This window comes from Chiloscyllium plagiosum, unplaced genomic scaffold (assembly GCF_037043375.1).
Source record: "Chiloscyllium plagiosum isolate Xiang-an unplaced genomic scaffold, Cpla_swu_hap1 HiC_scaffold_27, whole genome shotgun sequence".
Lineage (NCBI taxonomy): Eukaryota > Metazoa > Chordata > Chondrichthyes > Orectolobiformes > Hemiscylliidae > Chiloscyllium > Chiloscyllium plagiosum.
In genome coordinates, this window is record NW_028270165.1 from 29,119,789 (window position 1) to 29,138,454 (window position 18,666).

Here is an 18,666-nt window from a genome sequence, read left to right on the forward strand (position 1 = left end):
CTGGTGAACTGTTCTATACTCATCCCTCAAGAACCATCAATGAATCAATGGACTGGGCGGCAGATTAACAGCCCCAGATTGGATTGCAGCTTTGGGTGACTGTCTATGAGGAGTTTGCACATTCTCCCAGTGTCTGCTTGGGTCCCCTCTGGGTGCTCTGGTTTCCTCTCTCAGCCCAAAGATGTGCACTTTAGGTGGATTGGCCATAGTAAGTGTGAGGGTTGGGGATGTGGGGGGGCGGGGGTAGAAAACGCTGCATCTGGGTGGGATACTCTTCAGAGAGTTGTTGCAGACTTGATGGGCCAAGTGACCTCTTTCCACAATGTAGCGATTCTGATTAGAGAATCCATTTAGGCCCTTCGGCCCAACAAGCCCACACCGACCCTCCAAACAGCATCCCACCCAGACCCAGTCCTCTAACCTATCCCTGTAACCTTGTGGCTAACAGATCTACTGTACGCTATGGGTAATTTAGCATGGCAAACAAGAGCTCTCGGAGGTAACCCAGGTAGATGCGGGGGGGAGAATGTCTGTATGTGTGGAGTTTGCACAGTCACCCGAGGCTGAAATCGAACCGGGTCCCTGGCGCTGTGAGGCAATGGTGCTAATCACTCTGCCACCCCTATAATCACATTTCTAAGTATGGGATCTTCCTGTGCGTGTTTACTGTAGCATTTTCCTACGTTAAATCAGAGGTTACAGTCTGAAGTGGTGGAAGGTGGCTTACACTGCTGCCTCTCAGTGCGAGTGACCTGGTTCAATTCCAGCCTTGGGCGACTGTGGGGAGTTTGCATATTCTCCCCCTCGGGTCTGCGTGGGTTCCCTCTGGGTGCTCTGGTTCCATCCCACAGTCCAAAGATGTGCAGGTTAGGGTGGATTGGCCAGGCTAAATTGCCCAGAGTGTTCAGGAATGTGTAGGTTAGGTGCATTAGTCAGGGGTAAATGCAGAGTAATAAGGTAGGCGAATGGGTCTGGGGGTCAGTGTGGACTTGTTGGGATGAAGGGCCTGTTTCCACAATATAGGGATTCTACGACTCTATAAAAAGTCTTACATCAAGAGGAGAAAGGAGCTAAAACATGAATCAATCAGTAACAGGACATCAGCCTCCCCGCAAGGACTTGACAACTGTGCATTTGACACAAAGCTGATTTATTTAATCTACATCCAGAATATTACACTTCAACCTCGTCAGAGTGACTATTTACATCAACAGAGACAAGTTCTCTTAGAATGAGGATGGTCAGGTTCTGGATGTGATTAACAGCAGCAACTTCAGCAGAACCCAGTCCCTGCTGTTCGTGTCTCAGCAGATCATCGCTGCTTTTAAAAGTCCCCCCAGAACATTTAAAAGGTTTTGCCTCAGCACAAACTCACTGAGAATGAACTGCTTCCGACACACGAAGCAGGTGAATAGTTTCTCCCCATCCGCTGGGTGGATCAACAGATTCCTCGGACTTTGAAAGCTCATCTCAGAAAGTCAGCACATTTAAAGGGTCTTGAGTCAAGAGTCAGTAAGTTGGTCCATCGTTCGGCCATGACCACGTGAATTCTTTCCCATACTTGGGAGCACTCTCCCCCCAATGTGATCGCACCAAGGGATTTCAAACTCAGATCGGAATTGAATCCTTTCTCCCAGTTTACACATTTCCCTGGTTTCTCCATGATGCAGCTGTCCTTGTGCTGCCCTCTCTCTCCAGATTGGATTATCATTTGAAACCTCGTCTACACACATATGGTTTCTCCCTGCTGGCGGTGCGCCGCTTTCTCCCCACTCTGTGGAACTGTTTAAAGCTCTTTCCATTGTCCGTACACAGGAACACTCTCACTCCAAAGCGTGTTGCAGTGATCTTTCAGTCACACTTACTTTTAAAAAAACACTTTCTGTCACAGAACATTTCTCCTTCCACAGTCAAAGGCCCCTCTTATTTCGGCTCTGATCGGTCGAGTGACTCCAGATCTCGATGTGATGCTTGGTTTGAGTTTCCTGTCTGCAAATCATTCCCTGTGTAAAGAGTTGATGTTTACTAAAACTGTGAATCCAGCTTAGAAATTCAGAACAGACAACTCCAGTTTCTCTGGAATTCATTTCCTTTTTTACTCCCTCAAACCGATGGGGTAATGAAATTAAGAAATCAAAACCAACAACAGATTTCCATTGAAAGCAAAGAGAACCTTCCTAACTAAAGCAGGATATTATCGGCAGCGGCTGAGACAATTTTTATCCCGAGATCTCCTCCAGTTGTAGAAGAACACAACACACAAAAGCAGTTCCTAAGAAATGAGGTTGTTTTTGACTGATTTAAAAGTGGACAAATAGCCTAGGCGGGATGAACTGTATCCCGTGCTGTCGTGGGAGATGAGGGAGGAAATTACAGGCGCCCTGACCCAAAGTTTTAAATCATTTTTGGCCACAGGATTGGAGGATAGCTAATGCGGTTCCACTTAATAAGGAGGGTGATAGAGACAGACCAGGAACTATAGACCAATGAGTCTAACATCGGTGGTAAGTAACGTAGTGGAGAAAAATAGGGGGTGGCATGGTGGCTCAGTGGTTAGCACTGCTGCCTCACAACGCCAGGGACCCGGGTTCAATTCCAGCCTCGGGGAACTGTCTGTGTGGAGTTTGCACATTCTCCCCGTGTCTGTATGGGTTTCCTCCGGGTGCTCCGGTTTCCTCCCACAACCCAAAGATGTGCAGGCTAGTGTGAATTGGCCGTGCTAAATTGCCCATAGGGGTAAATATAGGGTAGTGGAACGGGTCTGGGTGAGTTACTCTTCGGAGGGTCGGTGTGGACTTGTTGGGCTGAAGGGCCTGTTTCCACACGTAGGTGTTCTGTAATTCTAAGAAAAAAAAATTCTAAATAACTCCACAACTCTGTGGATGAGAATTGGGAGAGATGATAAGTACATTTGCTGATGATGGTAAGATTGGTAGGATGGTTGAGTGAAGAGTAAGGTGTCAGGTTACAGGAAAACAGGGTGGCACGGTGGCTCAGTGGTTAGCACTGCTGCCTCACAACGCCAGGGTCCCAGGTTCGATTCCAGCCTCAGGGCGACTGTCTGTGTGGAGTTTGCACATTCTCCCCACGTCTGTATGGGTTTCCTCCCCCAACTCAAAGATGTGCAGGTTAGGGTGAATTGGCCACGCTAAATTGCCCACAGGGGTAAATATAGGGTAGAGGAATGGGTCTGGGTGGGTTACTCTTCCGAGGATCGGTGTGGACTTGTTGGGCCGAAGGGCCTGTTTCTACACTGTAGGGAATCTTAAAAAAAAATGCAGAAGAAAATTAATTTCCATTTGGAGAGGCAAGATTTAATTAGGGAGAGTTAACAATGTTGTCAGAGGGAGGTTATGCCTAACAGTGTGTGTTGAGGAGGTGACCAAGTGTTTGGATGAGAGTAGGGCAGTTAGAATATAGAGCAGTACAGCACAGGAATGTGCCAAACATGATGCTAAATGAAACCAAACCTTGGACCATATCCCTCCATTCCCTGCACATTCATACACTTATCTCAAAGTCCCTTAAATGCCCTTATTGTATGTGCCTCAACCAGCCCCACACTGACACTGCTTTCCAGTCTCCTACCACTCTGTGTAAAAAACCTGCCCCTCCCGTCTCCTTTTCACAGTCCCTCTCTCACCTTCAATGCATTCCCCTGAGCATGAGACATTTCAATCCTGGGAAAACGATTGTGACTGCCAACCTTGTCTATGCAGCTCATCGTTTCCTCGGCTCCTATCCAGTCTCCTCTCATTCCCTGCCACTCCAGAGAAAATAACCCGAGTTTTTCCAGCCTCTCAGGCTCTCTAATCCAGGCAGCATCCTGGTTAACCTCTTCTGTGCCCTCTCCAAACCCTCCACCTCCTTCCTGTAATGTGGCGACCAGGACTGAATGCAGTATTCTCAGCAAAGTCTTCGAAAGCTGCATCAAGATAACTAACAATAGACAATAGGTGCAGGAGTAGGCCATTCTGCCCTTCGAGCCAGCACCACCATTCATTATGATCATGGCTGATCATCCTCAATCAGTATCTTGTTCCTGCCTTATCCCCATAACCCTTGTTCCACTATCCTTAAGAGCTCTATCCAACTAATTTTTGTACTCAATTCGTCGACCAGTAAAGGCCTTCTTCAACCACCTTACCTACCTGTGTTTCCAATTTCAGAGAGCTATCGACTTGAACCCGAAGATCCTTCCGTACATCAGTGCTGTTAAGGGTCCTGCCATTAACTGTACACTTTCCCTTAACGTTTCATCTTCCAAAGTGCAGCATCTCACACTTATCCGCATTGATCTCCATCTGCCATTTCTCGGCTGATATCCGCAACCGATCTATATTCTGATAACCTTCTACACTATCCACAGCTCCACCAATCTGTGCGTTGACTGCAAACTTACTAGGCGAAAGTGAGGACTGCAGATGCTGGAGATCAGAGTGGTGCTGGAAAAGCACAGCAGGTCAGGCAGCATCCGAGGAGCAGGAAATTCGACGTTTCAGGCAGGAGATTCCCGAGACGTCAATTTTCCTGCTCCTCGGATGCTGCCTGACCTGCAAACTTACTAACCCATTGACCTATGTTTTCATCTCAGTCATTTATGTATATCACAAATGGTAGAAGTTCCAGTACCGATCCCTGTAGAACAACACTAGTCAGGGACCTTCAGCCTGAAAAAGCACCCTTCCATCGCTACCCTTTGCCCTGTATGGGCAAGCCAATTCTGAATCCATGTAGCCAAGTCACCGTGGATCCCAATCATCCTAAACTTCTGGATTAGCCTACCATGTTCATTCCTGAAGAAGGGCCTGTGCCCAAAACGTCGAATCTCCTGTTCCCTGGATGCTGCCTGACCTGCTGTGCTGTTCCAGCAATAAAGTTTCAACTTTGATCTCCAGCATCTGCAGACCTCACTTTCTCCCCTACCATGAGGGACCTTGTCCAAAGCCTTGCTGAAATCCTTGGAAACAACGTCTACTGTCCTACCCTCATCTATCATCTTCGTCACCTCCTCGAAATATTCAATCAAGTTAGGAAGACATGACCTGCCCATGAGCGTCCCTAACTAGGCAGTGTTTTTCCAAATGTGTGTCAATCCTATCCAGAAGAATTCTCTCCAATAGATTCCCAATCACCGATTTGAGACTCACTGGTCTGTGGTTTCCAGGATTATCCCTACTTCTCTTCTTAACCAGAGGAGCATCAGCAACTTGCCCAGTCCGCTGGGACCCCTCCAGTGGCTAGTGAGGATACAAGAGATCTTGGTCAGGGCCTCAGCAATCTCCTCTCTCAGTAACCTTGGGTAGATCCCATCAGGCCCGGGTGACTTAGCCACCTTACTGCTCTTCAAGAGATCCAACACCACTTCTTTCCTTTGTTCTCAAAGTGCCTGAGTATCTGAGCATGCTCCACACAAATCTCACCATCCTCCATATCGTTCTCCTGGGTGACTACGATGTAAAGTGCTCATTCAGGATCTCACTCACATCCTCGGCCTCCAAGCACGAGTTCTCTCCTTTATCCTTAGGTGGTCCGACCTTCTCCCTAACTGCCCTCTTGTTTTTATTGAATCTAATGGGATTCTTTGGGATTCTCTTTAACCTTAACGTGTGGGGTGGCACGCTGGCTCAGTGGTTAGCACTGCTGCCTCACAGCGCCAGGGACCCAGGTTCGATTCCAGCCTCGGGTGACTGTCTGTGTGGAGTTTGCACATTCTCCCCCGTGTCTGCGTGGGTTTCCTCTGGGTGGTCCGGTTTCCTCCTACAATCCAAAGATGTGCAGATCAGGTGAATTGGCCATGCTAAATTGCCCCATAGTGTTAGGTGCATTAGTCAGGGGTAGGGGAATGGGTCTGGGTGGGTTACTCTTCGGAGGATCGGTGTGGACAGGTTGGGCCGAAGGCCCTATTTCCACACTGTAGGGAATCTAATCTAATCTCATTTACTAAGGTCATTTCAATGGCCCCTTCTTTCTCTCCTAATTCCCTACTCGAGTACTTTCTTGTTTTTCTTATAATCCTCATGGGCCCTGTCCGATTTTACCTTCTTTTTATCTTTTCACTAAATTTGCAACCTCCCTCGTTATCGAAGCGTCCCATTACCTAGCCACCCTTGTTCTTCCTCCTTACTGGAACATGTCAGTCTTGAACTCTCATCAAGTGATCTTTAAACAATTCCTGCCTGTCAAATGTGGACTTGCCCTGATAACAGTCCCTAGGCAAAAGTGAGGACTGCGGATGCTGGAAACCAGAGTCTAGATTAGAGTGGTGCTGGAAAAACACAGCAGGTCAGGCAGCATCCATCCGAGGAGCAGGAAAATCGACGTTTCGGGCAAAAGCCCTTCATCAGGAATAGAGGCAGGGAGCCTGCAGAGTGGAGAGATAAATGGGGGGGTTGGGGCTGGGGAGAAGGTAACATAGAGTACAATAGGTGAATGGGGGTGGGGATGGAGGTGATAGGTCAGAGGGGAGGGTGGGGGAAGGTAGCAAAGAGTACAATAGGTGAATGGGGGTGGGGGTGGAGGTGATAGGTCAGAGGGGAGGGTGGGGGAAGGTAGCAAAGAGTACAATAGGTGAATGGGGGTGGGGATGGAGGTGATAGGTCAGAGGGGAGGGTGGGGGAAGGTAGCAAAGAGTACAATAGGTGAATGGGGGTGGGGATGGAGGTGATAGGTCAGAGGGGAGGGTGGGGGAAGGTAGCAAAGAGTACAATAGGTGAATGGGGGTGGAGATGGAGGTGATAGGTCAAAGGGGAGGGTGGAGTGGATAGATGGGAAGGGAGATTGGCAGGTAGGACAGGTCATGAGGGCGGTGCTGAGCTGGAAGGTTGGAACTGAGGTAAGGTGGGGGGAGTGGAAATGAGGAAACTGGTGAAATCGACTTTGATGCCCTGGGGTTGAAGTGCTACCTTCTCGCCAGCCCCAACCCCCCTCTCATTTCTCTCTCCACCCCGGCGGCTCCCTGCCTCTATTCCTGATGAAGGGCTTTTGCCCGAAACGTTGATTTTCCTGCTCCTCGGATGCTGCCTGACCTGCTGTCCTTTTCCAGCACCACTCTGATCTAAACTCTGATCACAGTCCCTCTCAATTCACACTCCCTGGCTCCTGCCTAATACTGACCCAACTTGCCTTCCCCCTTGGGAAGTCCCTGCAAGGCCCCAACTCATCCATGCTCATAGCTGTCTGAAAACTCAAGGGGTTGTGATGACAGTTTCCAAAACACTCTCCCATTGAAAGGTCAGTCACCTGGCCAGGCCCATTTGCCAATACAAGTCCAGTGAGGCCCCTCCTCAAGTGGGGTTGGACTATCCACACACAGTTTCAAGAAACCCTCTTGGATGCACCGTCTGTGCCTCTTGCTGGAAGAGAGTCCCCTGTCAATATTGGGGGAATGAAACTCACCCACTATGCCAACTCTGTTTTTATTGCAGCTTTCCATAATCTGCTGACGTATTTGTTCCCTCAGTCAGTCTCTTGGTGGCTGTTGGACGGGGCCTATAGTAAAATCCTATCAGAGTGACTGCACCCAGCTTAATTTTGAGCTCTAGCCAGACTGCCTCAGGTGGATGAGCCCTCCAGTACGTCCTCTCTGACTGCAGATGGAACATTCTTCCTGATTAGTATATCCAAAGATGGGCAGGTTAGGTGAATTGGCCATGCTAAATTGCCCATAGTGTTAGGTGCATTAGTCAGAGGGAGACAGGTCTGGGTGGGTTCCTCTTCGGAGGGTCGGTTGGGCCGAAGGGCTGTTTCCACACTGTAGGGAATCTAATGTAATCTAATGCAACTCCCCCACCTCTTCTGCCTTCCTCTCTATCCCATCTAAAACAATGATAACCTAGAACCCTCTCTCAACTAGATCTCCGTAATGGCCACAAAGTCATAGCCCCACGTACTGATTCAGGATCTGAGCCTTACCTGGAAGATTCATTGGTTTGAAATCAACACACTTCAGCCCATTAGTACCATCATGTTCATTTACCTGTCTCTGCCTGTCCTTTCTTTCTGATATATTGGTCCTAACATCGATCTTTTCTTCAATCCCTCCATTTGCTGCTGTGTTTCCCAGTCCCCTGCCACTCGAGTTTCAAATCTCCCGAGTAGCACTAGCGAACCTCCCTGTGAGGTTCTCCTGCAGTCTGTGTGCAACCCGTCCCTCTGGTACAGAAGTGGTCCCAATCATTCAAGAACCTGAAACCCTGCCCCCTGAACCGGCTCCTTAGCCACATGTTAGTTTAGATTAGATTGCATTAGATTCCCCTACAGTGTGGAAACAGGCCATTCGACCCAACAAGTTCACACCAACCCTCCGAACAGCAACCCACCCAGACCTGTCTCCCTCTGACTAATGCACCTAACACTGTGGGCAATTTAGCAAGGCCAATTCACCTGACCTGCACATCTTTGGATTGTGGGAGGAAACCGGAGCACCCAGAGGAAACCCACGCAGACACTAGGAGAACGTGCAAACTCCACACAGTCACCCCGAGGCTGGAATCGAACCCGGGTCCTTGGCGCTGTGAGGCAGCAGTACTAACCACTGAGCCACTGTATTCATCTGTCCTATCTTTCTACTCCTTGCCTCTCTAGCAGGTGGTACTGGCAGTAACCCTGAGATTACTACTCTCGAAGCTCTGCTTTATAACCTCTTTCCTAAGTCCCTATACTCAGTGCGCAAGACCTCATCCCTCTTTCTGCCTCGGACGTTGGTACAAACCTGCACCACGACCTCTGGCTGCTCACCTTCCCTCTAAACAAGTTTGTGTAATCGCTTCGAGCCATCCCTGACCCTGGCCCCAGGGAGGCAACACGACATCCCGGAGTCTCGAACGTGGCCACAGAAATGCCGCTAACTAGGGAATCTCCGACACTCCACTTTTTGTCATTTACATAAATGATTTGGATGTGAGCATAAAAGGTACAGTTAGTAAGTTTGCAGATGACCCCAAAACTGGAGGTGGAGTGGACAGCGAAGAGGGTTACCTCGGGTTACAACAGAATCTGGACCAGATGGGCCAATGGGCTGAGAAGTGGCAGATGGAGTTTAATTCAGATAAATGCGAAGTGCTGCATTTTGGGGAAGCAAATCTTAGCAGGACTTATACTAGTAAGGTCCTAGGGGGTGTTGCTGAACAAAGAGACCTTGGAGTGCAGGTTCATATCTCCTTGAAAGTGGAGTCACAGGTAGATAGGATAGTGAAGAAGGCGTTTGGTATGCTTTCCTTTATTGGTCAGAGTATTGAGTACACGAGTTGGGAGGTCATGTTGCAGCTGTACAGGACATTGGTTAGGCTACTGTTGGAATATAGCGTGCAATTCTGGTCTCCTTCCTATTGGAAAGATGTTGTGAAACTTGAAAGGGTTCAGAAAAGATTTACAAGGATTTGCCAGGGTTGGAGGGTTTGAGCCACAGGGAGAGGCTGAACAGGCTGGGGCTGTTTTCTCTGGAGCGTCAGAGGCTGAGGAGTGACCTTGTAGAGATTTACAAAATTATGAGGGGCTTGGATATGGTAAATAGACAAAGTCTTTTCCCTGGGGTCGGGGAGTCCAGATCTACGGGGCATAGGTATAGGGTGAGAGGGGCAAGATATAAAAGAGACCTAAGGGGCAACCTTTTCACACAGAGGGTGGTATGTGTATGGAATGAACTGCCAGAGGAAGTGGTGGAGGCTGGTACAATTACAACATTTAAAAGGCATTTGGATGGGTATATGAATAGGAAGGGATTGGAGGGATATGGGCCGGGTGCTGGCAGGTGGGACTAGATTGGGTTGGGATATCTGGTCAGCATGGACGGGTTGGACCGAAGGGTCTGTTTCCATGCTGTACATCTCTATGACACTGCTGCTTGCTTGGACCTTGCCTGACCCCGGATGGAAAGCAGAGCCAGTTGCAGTGCCACAGGCCTGGCTGCTGCTCCCCTGAGGCGCTATTCACCACCCCCCACCCCTCCAACAGCGTCTCCTGTTACAGAGGGGGAATAGCCACTGGCGACTCCTGCATTACCCGCCTGTCTCTCCCGGCGGGGTCACCCATCTACCTGACTGAAGCTGCAGTGTGATCACCTCCCTGTAACTAGAGTCCATCACACTCTCTGACCCCTCTCTGCTTCTCCGTGTGTCCAACCACTGTAGCCGGTCACACTTCCTGCAGACACAGCCATCAGGGACAGGAGACAACTCCCTGATCTCCCCCATCGGGCAGGAGAGACATCGTGGAACATAGAACGTTACATCGGCCCTCGATGTTGCACTGACCTGTGAAATTAATCCGATTCCCAGCAAACCTACACTGTTCCATTATTATCCATATGTCCGACCAATGCCCGATTAAATGCCCTTAACGTCGATGAGTCTACTACTGTTGCAGGCAGGCCGTTCCACATCCCTACTACTCTGAGTGAAGAAACTACCCCTATATCTGTCCGCTATCTATCACCCCTCAATGTAAAGCTATAGGTATTTGGTAGGCTTTCCTTTACTGGTCAGTGCATTGAGTATAAGAATTGGGAGGTCATGCTGCGACTGTACTGGACATTGTAAGTGAGACTGGACTCCTTTACAACAATAGATTTGGAATACTGTGTGCAATTCTGGTCTCCCAGCTATAGGAAAGATTAGATTAGGCTCCCTACAGTGTGGAAACAGGCCCTTCGGCCCAACCAGTCCACACGGACCCTCCAAAGAGTAACCCACCCAGACCCATTTCCCTCTGACTAATGCACCTATCACTACGGGTAATTTAGCATGGCCAATTCACCTGACCCTGCACATCTTTGGACTGTGGGAGGAAACCGGAGCACCCGGAGGAAACCCAAGCAGACACGGGGAGAATGTGCAAACTCCACACAGACAGTCACCTGAGGGCGGAATCGAACCTGAACCCTGGCGCTGTGAGGCAGCAGTGCTAACCACTGAGCCACCGTGCCACCCAGGATGACGTGTAACTTGAAATGACAGATGTGAACATAAGAGGTACATTGCGTAAATTTGCGGATTACACCAAAATTGGAGGTGTAGTGGACAGCGAGGAAGGTTACCTCAGATTACAACAGGATCTTGATCAGATGGGCCAATGGGCTGAGAGGTGGCAGATGGAGTTTAATTCAGATAAATGCAAGGTGCTGCATTTGGGAAAGCAAATCTTAGCAGGACTTATACACTTAATGGTAAGGTCCTAGGGAGTGTTGCTGAACAGAGAGACCTTGCAGTGCAGGTTCATAGCTCCTTGACAGTGGAGTCACAGGTAGATAGGATAGTAAAGGTGTTTGGTCTGCTTTCCTTTATTGGTCAGAGTATTGAGTATAGGAATTGGGAGGTCATGTTGCAGCTGTACAGGACATTGGTTAGGCCACTGTTGGAATATTGCGTGCAACTCTGGTCTCCTTCCTATCGGAAAGATGTTGTGAAACCTGAAAGGGCTCAGAAAAGATTTCCAAGGATGTTGCCAGGGTTGGAGGGTTTGAGCTACAGAGAGAGGTTGAACAGGCTGGGGCTGTTTTCCCTGGAGCGTCGGAGGCTGAGTAGTGACCTTATGGAGGTTTAAAAAGTCACGAGGGCCATGGACGGGGTTAATTGACAAAGTCTTTTCCCTGTGGTGGGAAAACCTTTTCACACAGAGAGTGGTACGTGTATGGAATGTGGACAGGCAGGAGGCTGGAAGAACACAGCAGCATCAGGAGTCGGAAAAGTCGAGTTTCGGGTGTAACCTGTCAGAGGAAGTGGTGGAGGCTGGTACAATTACAACATTTAAAAGGCATCTGGCTGGGTATACGAATAGGAAGGGTTTAGAGGGATACGCGCCAAGTGCTCGCAAATGGGACTAGCTTACGTTGGGACATCTGGTCTGCATGGATGAGTAGGACTGAGGGGTCTGTTTCTGTGCTGTATGACTCTGCAGACATTATGGTTCCTCTTCTGCTGTGTGATGTTTTTGAGACCATTTGGTGAGTCCAGCCTGCTGTGTTACTGGATAGGATAAGGGCTGATCTCAGGCTTCACTGCACCTTTTTTGTCCACCCCTACATCCCCCCCCCCCACCCCATTCCCTGTAAGACCCAGTTTATGTCTCAGCCCGAAATATATCCAGCAATGAAGCGTCCCCAACCTGTTGGGGTGGACAATTCCAAATTCACGTTCCTTCAATTGAGGCGGCGCCTCCTTATCTCACTGATGAGAGATTGTCCCCTCCCTCCCGTGACCGGGCCCCTGTACTTTCCGACTTCTCCCACCAGAGGAAACAATCTCTCAATCGAGCGTCGCCCGGATGCTGCCTGACCTGCCGCGCTTTTCCAGCGCCACACTCTCGACTCTGATGTCTCCAGCATCCGCAGCCTTCACTTTTGCCTAGCCCTCTACGGGAAGCAGGCAAGACAGTGTGGTTAAAGTGACATGGGCACAAGCGGCTGAATGGCCTCCCCCCGACCCTATGTCTCTCCTCAGCTGGACGGATTCCCGAAGGAGCGCCAGATATCCGGGATCCACGAGTGCTGTTCGAACTTGCCGGAGAAGGTATCCCAGACCTCTCCCACCTCCAAAAACAAGGGCCCAAGAAGGAGACAGCCCTTCCAAAAGGAACTTACTGACCTTTAATAAAACTCATTTGTTTTTCTACCGTGTTGTCCCTGATAACTGGGCTGGACTTTATGAACATCAGCGGAAATAGACTCAACAAACGTGGTTCAGCGACCGACAGCAAGCCCCAACCGCTGCACTTACTTGTGAACTCGCTGATGCATCGTGAGGTTGGACGACTGAGTGAATCCCTTCCCGCACACGGTGCAGGTGAAAGGCCTCTCCCCAGTGTGGACACGCTGGTGTCTCTGCAGGTGGCACGACTGAGTGAACCCCTTCCCACACTCGCAGCAGCTGAAGGGTTTCTCCCCGGTGTGGACGCGCTGGTGGGTCAGCAGGGTGGACAACCGGGCGAACCCCTTCCCGCAACTGGAGCAGGCGAACGGCCTCTCGCCGGTGTGAACGCCCTGGTGCGTCAGCAGGCTGGACGACTGAGTGAATCCCTTCCCGCACTGGGAGCAGATAAAGGGCCTCTCCCCGGTGTGAACCCGCTGGTGGGTCAGCAGGTTGAACGAGCAACTGAAGCCCTTCCCGCACTCGGAGCAGGTGAAGGGCCTCTCCCCGGTGTGAACCCGCTGGTGGACAGTCAGTTGAGACGACTGCTTGAAGCCAGTCCCGCATTCGGAGCACCTGAACGGTCTCTCGTCCGAGTGAACGCGCTGGTGCCGCGTCAGTTCACCGGGACTCTTAAAGCCCTTTCCACAAACCAGGCACTTGAACGGCCTCTCGTCAGTGTGAACCCGCTGGTGGGTCAGCAGATGGGATTTCTGAGTGAAGCCCATGCCGCACAAGGCGCAGGTGAACGGGCTCTCCCCGCTGTGAACTTGCTGGTGCAACAGCAGGGAGGTCGACTGGGTAAATCCCTTGCCACAGGTCGAGCAAGTGAACAGCTTCCACCCAGTGTGAGTCCGCTGGTGGACAGTGAGGTGAGATGAACGTTTGAAACCGGCCCCGCAGCATGAGCACCTGAACGGCCTCTCGTTGGTGTGGACACGTTGGTGCCGCATCAAGTCCCAGGAGCTTTTGTAGAATTTCCCGCAGTCCGGACATTCAAAAGGCCTCTCCTCGGTGTGAACCCGCTGGTGTGTCTGCAGGTTGGAGGACTGAGTGAATCCCTTCCCACACACAGAGCAGGTGAACGGCTTCTCCCCGGTGTGCACTCGCTGGTGTAACAGCAGGTAGGAGGAACGAGCGAATCCCTTCCCGCACGTGGAGCAGATAAACGGCCTCTCGCCAGTGTGACTGCGCTGGTGCAGGTCCAGATCCGACGGATAATTGAACGCTTTTGCGCAGACTCCACACCTCCACGGCTTCACCCCGACGGGCCCGCACTCATGTCGTGGCAGGTCAGGCGACCGAGGGAAGCTCTGCCCGCACTCGGCGCACAGTTCTCCTCCGCTGTTCCCTCCTTCCATACCCAATCTTTGACGGAGTTGGGGTTGTCACAAATTGGGCGACTCGATCAGGTCCAGGTGGGAGGTTGGGCGCCGGTTCCCCGACCGGAGGCGTCCCTCATCCGAACGCCCTGTGAAACGGATGTCAGAAAGGAAAACCAGAGTGAGTAAGAACCCATGGAAACACAAAGGCACGTCGTGAAATGGAAATGAACGAGCGTTTGTGGGGCCAGCAGTGGCAAAAAAGTGTGACCGCGAAAGCTGCTGGATTGTCATAAATTCCTTCTGGGAATGGGAACTGCCAGACAGTCCAAACTCACGGGAGACTCTGCCAAAATATAAAAATGTGCAGGGTAGGGTGAACTGGCCGTGCTAAATTGCCCGTAGTGTTAGGTGAAGGGGTAAATGTAGGGGAATGGGTCTGGGTGGGTTGCTCTATGGAGGGTCGGTGTGGACTTGTTGGGCCGAAGGGCCTGTTGCCACACCGTAAGTAATCTAAAATTATACTCTGTACTCAAGGGTCTTGACGCAACTTAGAAAAAGCAATCCCTGGGAGCTCCACGATTAACATTCCCGCAATCTGAAAAGCATCTATGAACGAGAAACCTCTCTCTCTCTCTCTCCTGCCACTCAGTCAGTTTCAGATTAAATGTGATGCTGTCCCTTCTAATCGATTTTTCTAATTGACCTGTTCAGGGATGTAATCACACACTTCTGGAGCAGGTAGGACTTGAACCCTGGGTCTCCTGGTCCAGAGGTACGGACACTAACACTGCACCACAAGACAACCCCTCTGTTATTCCATGAGCTCCGCCTCAGTCATAGAGTCATAGAGATGTACAGCACGGAAACAGACCCTTCGGTCCAACCCGTCCATGCCGACCAGATATCCCAACCCAATCTAGTCCCACCTGCCAGCACCTGGCCCATATCCCCCCAAACCCTTCCTGTTCATATACCCATCCAGATGCCTTTTAAATGTTGCAATTGTACCAGCCTCCACTACTTCCTCATGTAGCTCATTCCATACAGGCACCACCCTGTGCTTGAAACAGTTGCCCCTTAGGTCCCTTTTAAATCTTTCCCCTCTCACCGTAAACCTACACCCTCTAGTTCTGGACTCCCCCACCTCAGGGAAAAGACCTTGTCTATTTATTCTATCCATGCCCCTCATGATTTTATAAACCTCTGTAAGGTCACTCCTCGGCCTCCGATGCTCCAGGGAAAACAGCCTCAGCCTGGTCAGCCTCTCCCTGTAGCTCAAACCCTCCAACCCTAGCAACATCTTGTAAATCTTTTCTGAGCCCTTTCAAGTTTCTGTTGCACAGCATGTATTTCAGAAGTCCATGTAAAGCACATCAACATTACCCTAACAACTAACTTCATTACCTCATCAAAAATATCATGTCATTAGACATGATGGCTCTCCTTAATAAAGCCAAATTTGCTCCAGTTACTGTTCATTTTAATTTGAATTATCATTTTTGAAAGCTTCCCCACCACGTTTAACTGGTTTGTAGTTGCTGACCTTATCTTTTTTGAATGAGAAGTGTAACATTTGCAATTCTCCAGCCTTCTGTCACCAGTGGTTAGGTAAAAGCAGGGACTGCAGATGCTGGAAACCAGAGTCTAGATTAGAGTGGTGCTGGAAAAGCACAGCAGTTCAGGCAGCATCTGAGGAGCAGGAAAATCGACGTTTCGGGCAAAAGCCCTTCATCAGGAATAGAATCAGGGACTGTCACCAGTCCCAAGTCTCAGGGAAAATTAGTCTTTGCCACTACAATTTCTACTGTAACTGCCTTCAATAATCCTTGGACGCATCTCATCAAGTATGACTCACAGCTTATTCAACTATGAGAAAGTGAGGACTGCAGATGCTGGAGATCAGAGCTGAAGAAGGGCTTATGCCTGAAACGTCGATTCTCCTGCTCCTTAGATGCTGCCTGACCTGCTGCGCTTTTCCAGCACCACTCTAATCTAGACTCTGGTTTCCAGCATCTGCAGTCCCTGCTTTTACCTAACCACTGGTGACAGAAGGCTGGAGAATTGCAAATGTTACACTTCTCATTCAAAGTGTTACATTTTTCAGCTCACAGCTTATTCAATTTTATATCTGTTACAATGTTAAACCTTTCAGGTCTCTTAATTTCCTTCTCTTTTTCTAAAGCCTGAATAGCATTTTCTTTCTTTACACAGGGGGTACAAAATCTATATTTGAAATCTCAGCCATCTCCTCTTCAGTTTCTATCTTTTTATTTTATTTTGTTTCTATCACAAATTCTATCAATTTCCATCTCCTCTGCTCCCTTTTCAGTTCCTAATTGGATCTACTTCTTTAACACATTTTTACTACTTATATGCGTACTGAAGACATTTTGATTCACGTCTATATTAATTTTGGCTTCTTTTCGTACGTCTGCTCTGCTTCGGATAGCTCATCATTTGATTCTCCCCGAACATTCCAAATTTAGCCTGGATATCGGTCGAACTATCAACCTCATATCTGTCATAAGTGCATTTTCCTTTTCCATCTTAATTTATCTAATTTGTCATCTCGGGAGCTTTGGAGATGTGTGCCCTCATTCGTGAGTATATACGTTGACAATGTCAGAACTTTCTCTACTGAAAAGCAGTACAATGTTCAGTTGCAGTTTTGATTCCAGTTAATCTGAATCAGATCCATTCATACCCAATTGAAGTTTGCTTTCTCCCAATTACTTACTTGAATTCTTAGCTGAAGTCTTTGCCCACAGAAGATACGAACGCTTGTCTTCCAATTTTAAAACTTGATGTTTTGGGTCCGGATGAACTGAGTGACTCTGTCAGACTTTGATGTGACCCTTGATTTCAGTTTCCAGGCGTCAATTTGCTGCTCCCGATGTCCTGCAAAAGAACAGACACAGACTCTTTACTGTCAGCTCAGAATAGAAACTCGGAAGAGGCAAACATTTCGCTTGAGTAGACGCAAAATACTGAGGGCCTGGAGTGGAAACAGGAAAAGGAGAACTTGCAGGTCCAGTGGCATCTGCAGAGAGGAAATCTGAATTAACATTTCAAATCCACTGACTTCTTCAACACGCAGAATCTGAGTTTTTCCGGCACTTTCTGTTTTCTGTAACGTTCCTGTTGGCTTGGCTCCCCCAAGTGTGTAAATCCCCTGGTCAAAGGAGTTTATGGTGTCCACCTCCAGCCTGCTCAGGAAAGACAGGAACAATGTTCTGGATCCTGGCCCCAAGCAATGACCGCGCATGCGCCCAGGCCGCCCGCTGCCCCCGACAAAGATGGCGACCGGCACCCGGGGCCTGCCGCCGAGAGACGGCACCCCGCAGCCTTCCAGCCCGTTCGCTGTCAACACGCGACCGGGAAGGCCTAATTCCGGTATCGGGACCTCCGCTGTGTGCTGAAGAAGCCTCCCCAGGCTAGTCGACCCCCGTTCTCGCTCTCCCGCCCGCATCCTGTTATAGCCTCTCACCGGGGGGAACGAGGCGAGAGGGGGAGGCCGCAGCAGGCTGCATCGCGCATGCGCGCTTCCGCCCGCGTGCGCCGCGCGCCTGCGTCAGGGGACGCCACTGCGCCCGCGCGGGGGTTTGCAAACCCTCCCTTGGTCAATGTCAGAGCCCAGTCATGGACAGGGGGCGTTGTTGGGTAGCAAGTTGTGTTTCTGCACCAGTTTCCCAGTTTCTGCGGTGTGCATGGAGTGTTGCAAAAGCTTCCCTACCCTATGAGAAATAGGAAGTGCACTCTGGTCATGGCGAAAATACCAGATACTGCAAATACCTGTGGTAAAATGACAGACTTTCTCTGGCTCTCTGCCCCTTTGACGACCTTTGTTTTCCCCACTTGAGCACAGAGCCCCATTACGGTTTCTACTGGCCGGCAGAATGTGTCCAACAGTTGGTGGTTTTTGAGAAGATTTGTAGCCCAGGTTGATGGTAAGTATGTAAGTTCGCTCACTGAGCTGGAAGGTTAGCTTACAGATGTTTCGTCACCATGACTAGGTAACATCATCAGTGAGAGTCTCCGGTGAAGCTCTGGTGGTATGTCCCAACACTTCACCGGAGACTCCCTTTGATGATGCTACCTAGTAGTGGTGATGAAACATCTGAAAACAAACCTTCCAGCTCTGTGAGCTAACTTACATACTTATGTCTAACAGTCACAGCATTAAACAGAACAGACAGAAAGAGTGGGAGCTGAGGAGCTATAATATGGTCAAACCAATCAAAGAGCTCCATAAAGGGAAAGTATAATGTGTATTCTTCTGTCCACAGTGGTTCAGCACCAGGGTCCTAGGTTCGATTCCAGCCTCGGGCGACTGTGTGGAGTTTGCACATTCTCCCTGTGTCTGTGTGGGTTTACTCCGCATGTTCCGGTTTCCTCCCACAGTCCAAAGATGTGCAGGTCAGGTAAATTAGCCATGCAAAATTGCCCCATAGTGTTAGGTGCATTGTCAGAGGGAAATGGGTCCGGGTGGGTTACTCTTCGGAGGGTCGGTGTGGACTGGTTGGGCCGAAGGGCCTGTTTCCACACTGTAGGGAATTTAATCTAAAACCATGTTGTGCTATCAATTCTGCAAATTCACTTATGCATAAAATACCGGGGAATATTAAGTGAAAAAGCTAACACATTTGCACCATTCCTATAACAGCAGCAGCTGTTTTCTCAGTGTAATATTTTGGTTTTGGTTTCAGGCAACAAAATGT

General features: G+C 49.6%; 1 protein-coding gene across 4 annotated transcripts; it reads right to left on the bottom strand.

Annotated features, from left to right (window-relative positions):
* Positions 1–607: 607 nt before the first annotated feature.
* Positions 608–17,715, bottom strand: LOC122543625 (uncharacterized). Of its 4 annotated transcripts, none has more exons than XM_087974216.1 (4): positions 17,436–17,715; positions 16,686–16,846; positions 12,714–14,094; positions 608–2,003 (listed from the first exon to the last, which is right to left on the bottom strand). In XM_087974216.1, the coding sequence occupies exons 3-4, from the start codon at positions 13,982–13,984 to the stop codon at positions 1,997–1,999; spliced, it is 1,278 nt and encodes a 425-aa protein (XP_087830342.1). In that variant the 5' UTR covers positions 13,985–14,094; positions 16,686–16,846; positions 17,436–17,715; the 3' UTR covers positions 608–1,996. The 4 variants fall into 4 exon arrangements, with proteins under 4 accessions (XP_087830342.1, XP_087830341.1, XP_087830340.1 ...); XM_087974215.1 differs by lacking the exon at positions 17,436–17,715 and adding an exon at positions 17,031–17,404; XM_087974214.1 differs by lacking the exon at positions 17,436–17,715 and having other exon boundaries at positions 16,686–17,404.
* Between the last annotated feature and the right edge of the window lie 951 nt (positions 17,716–18,666).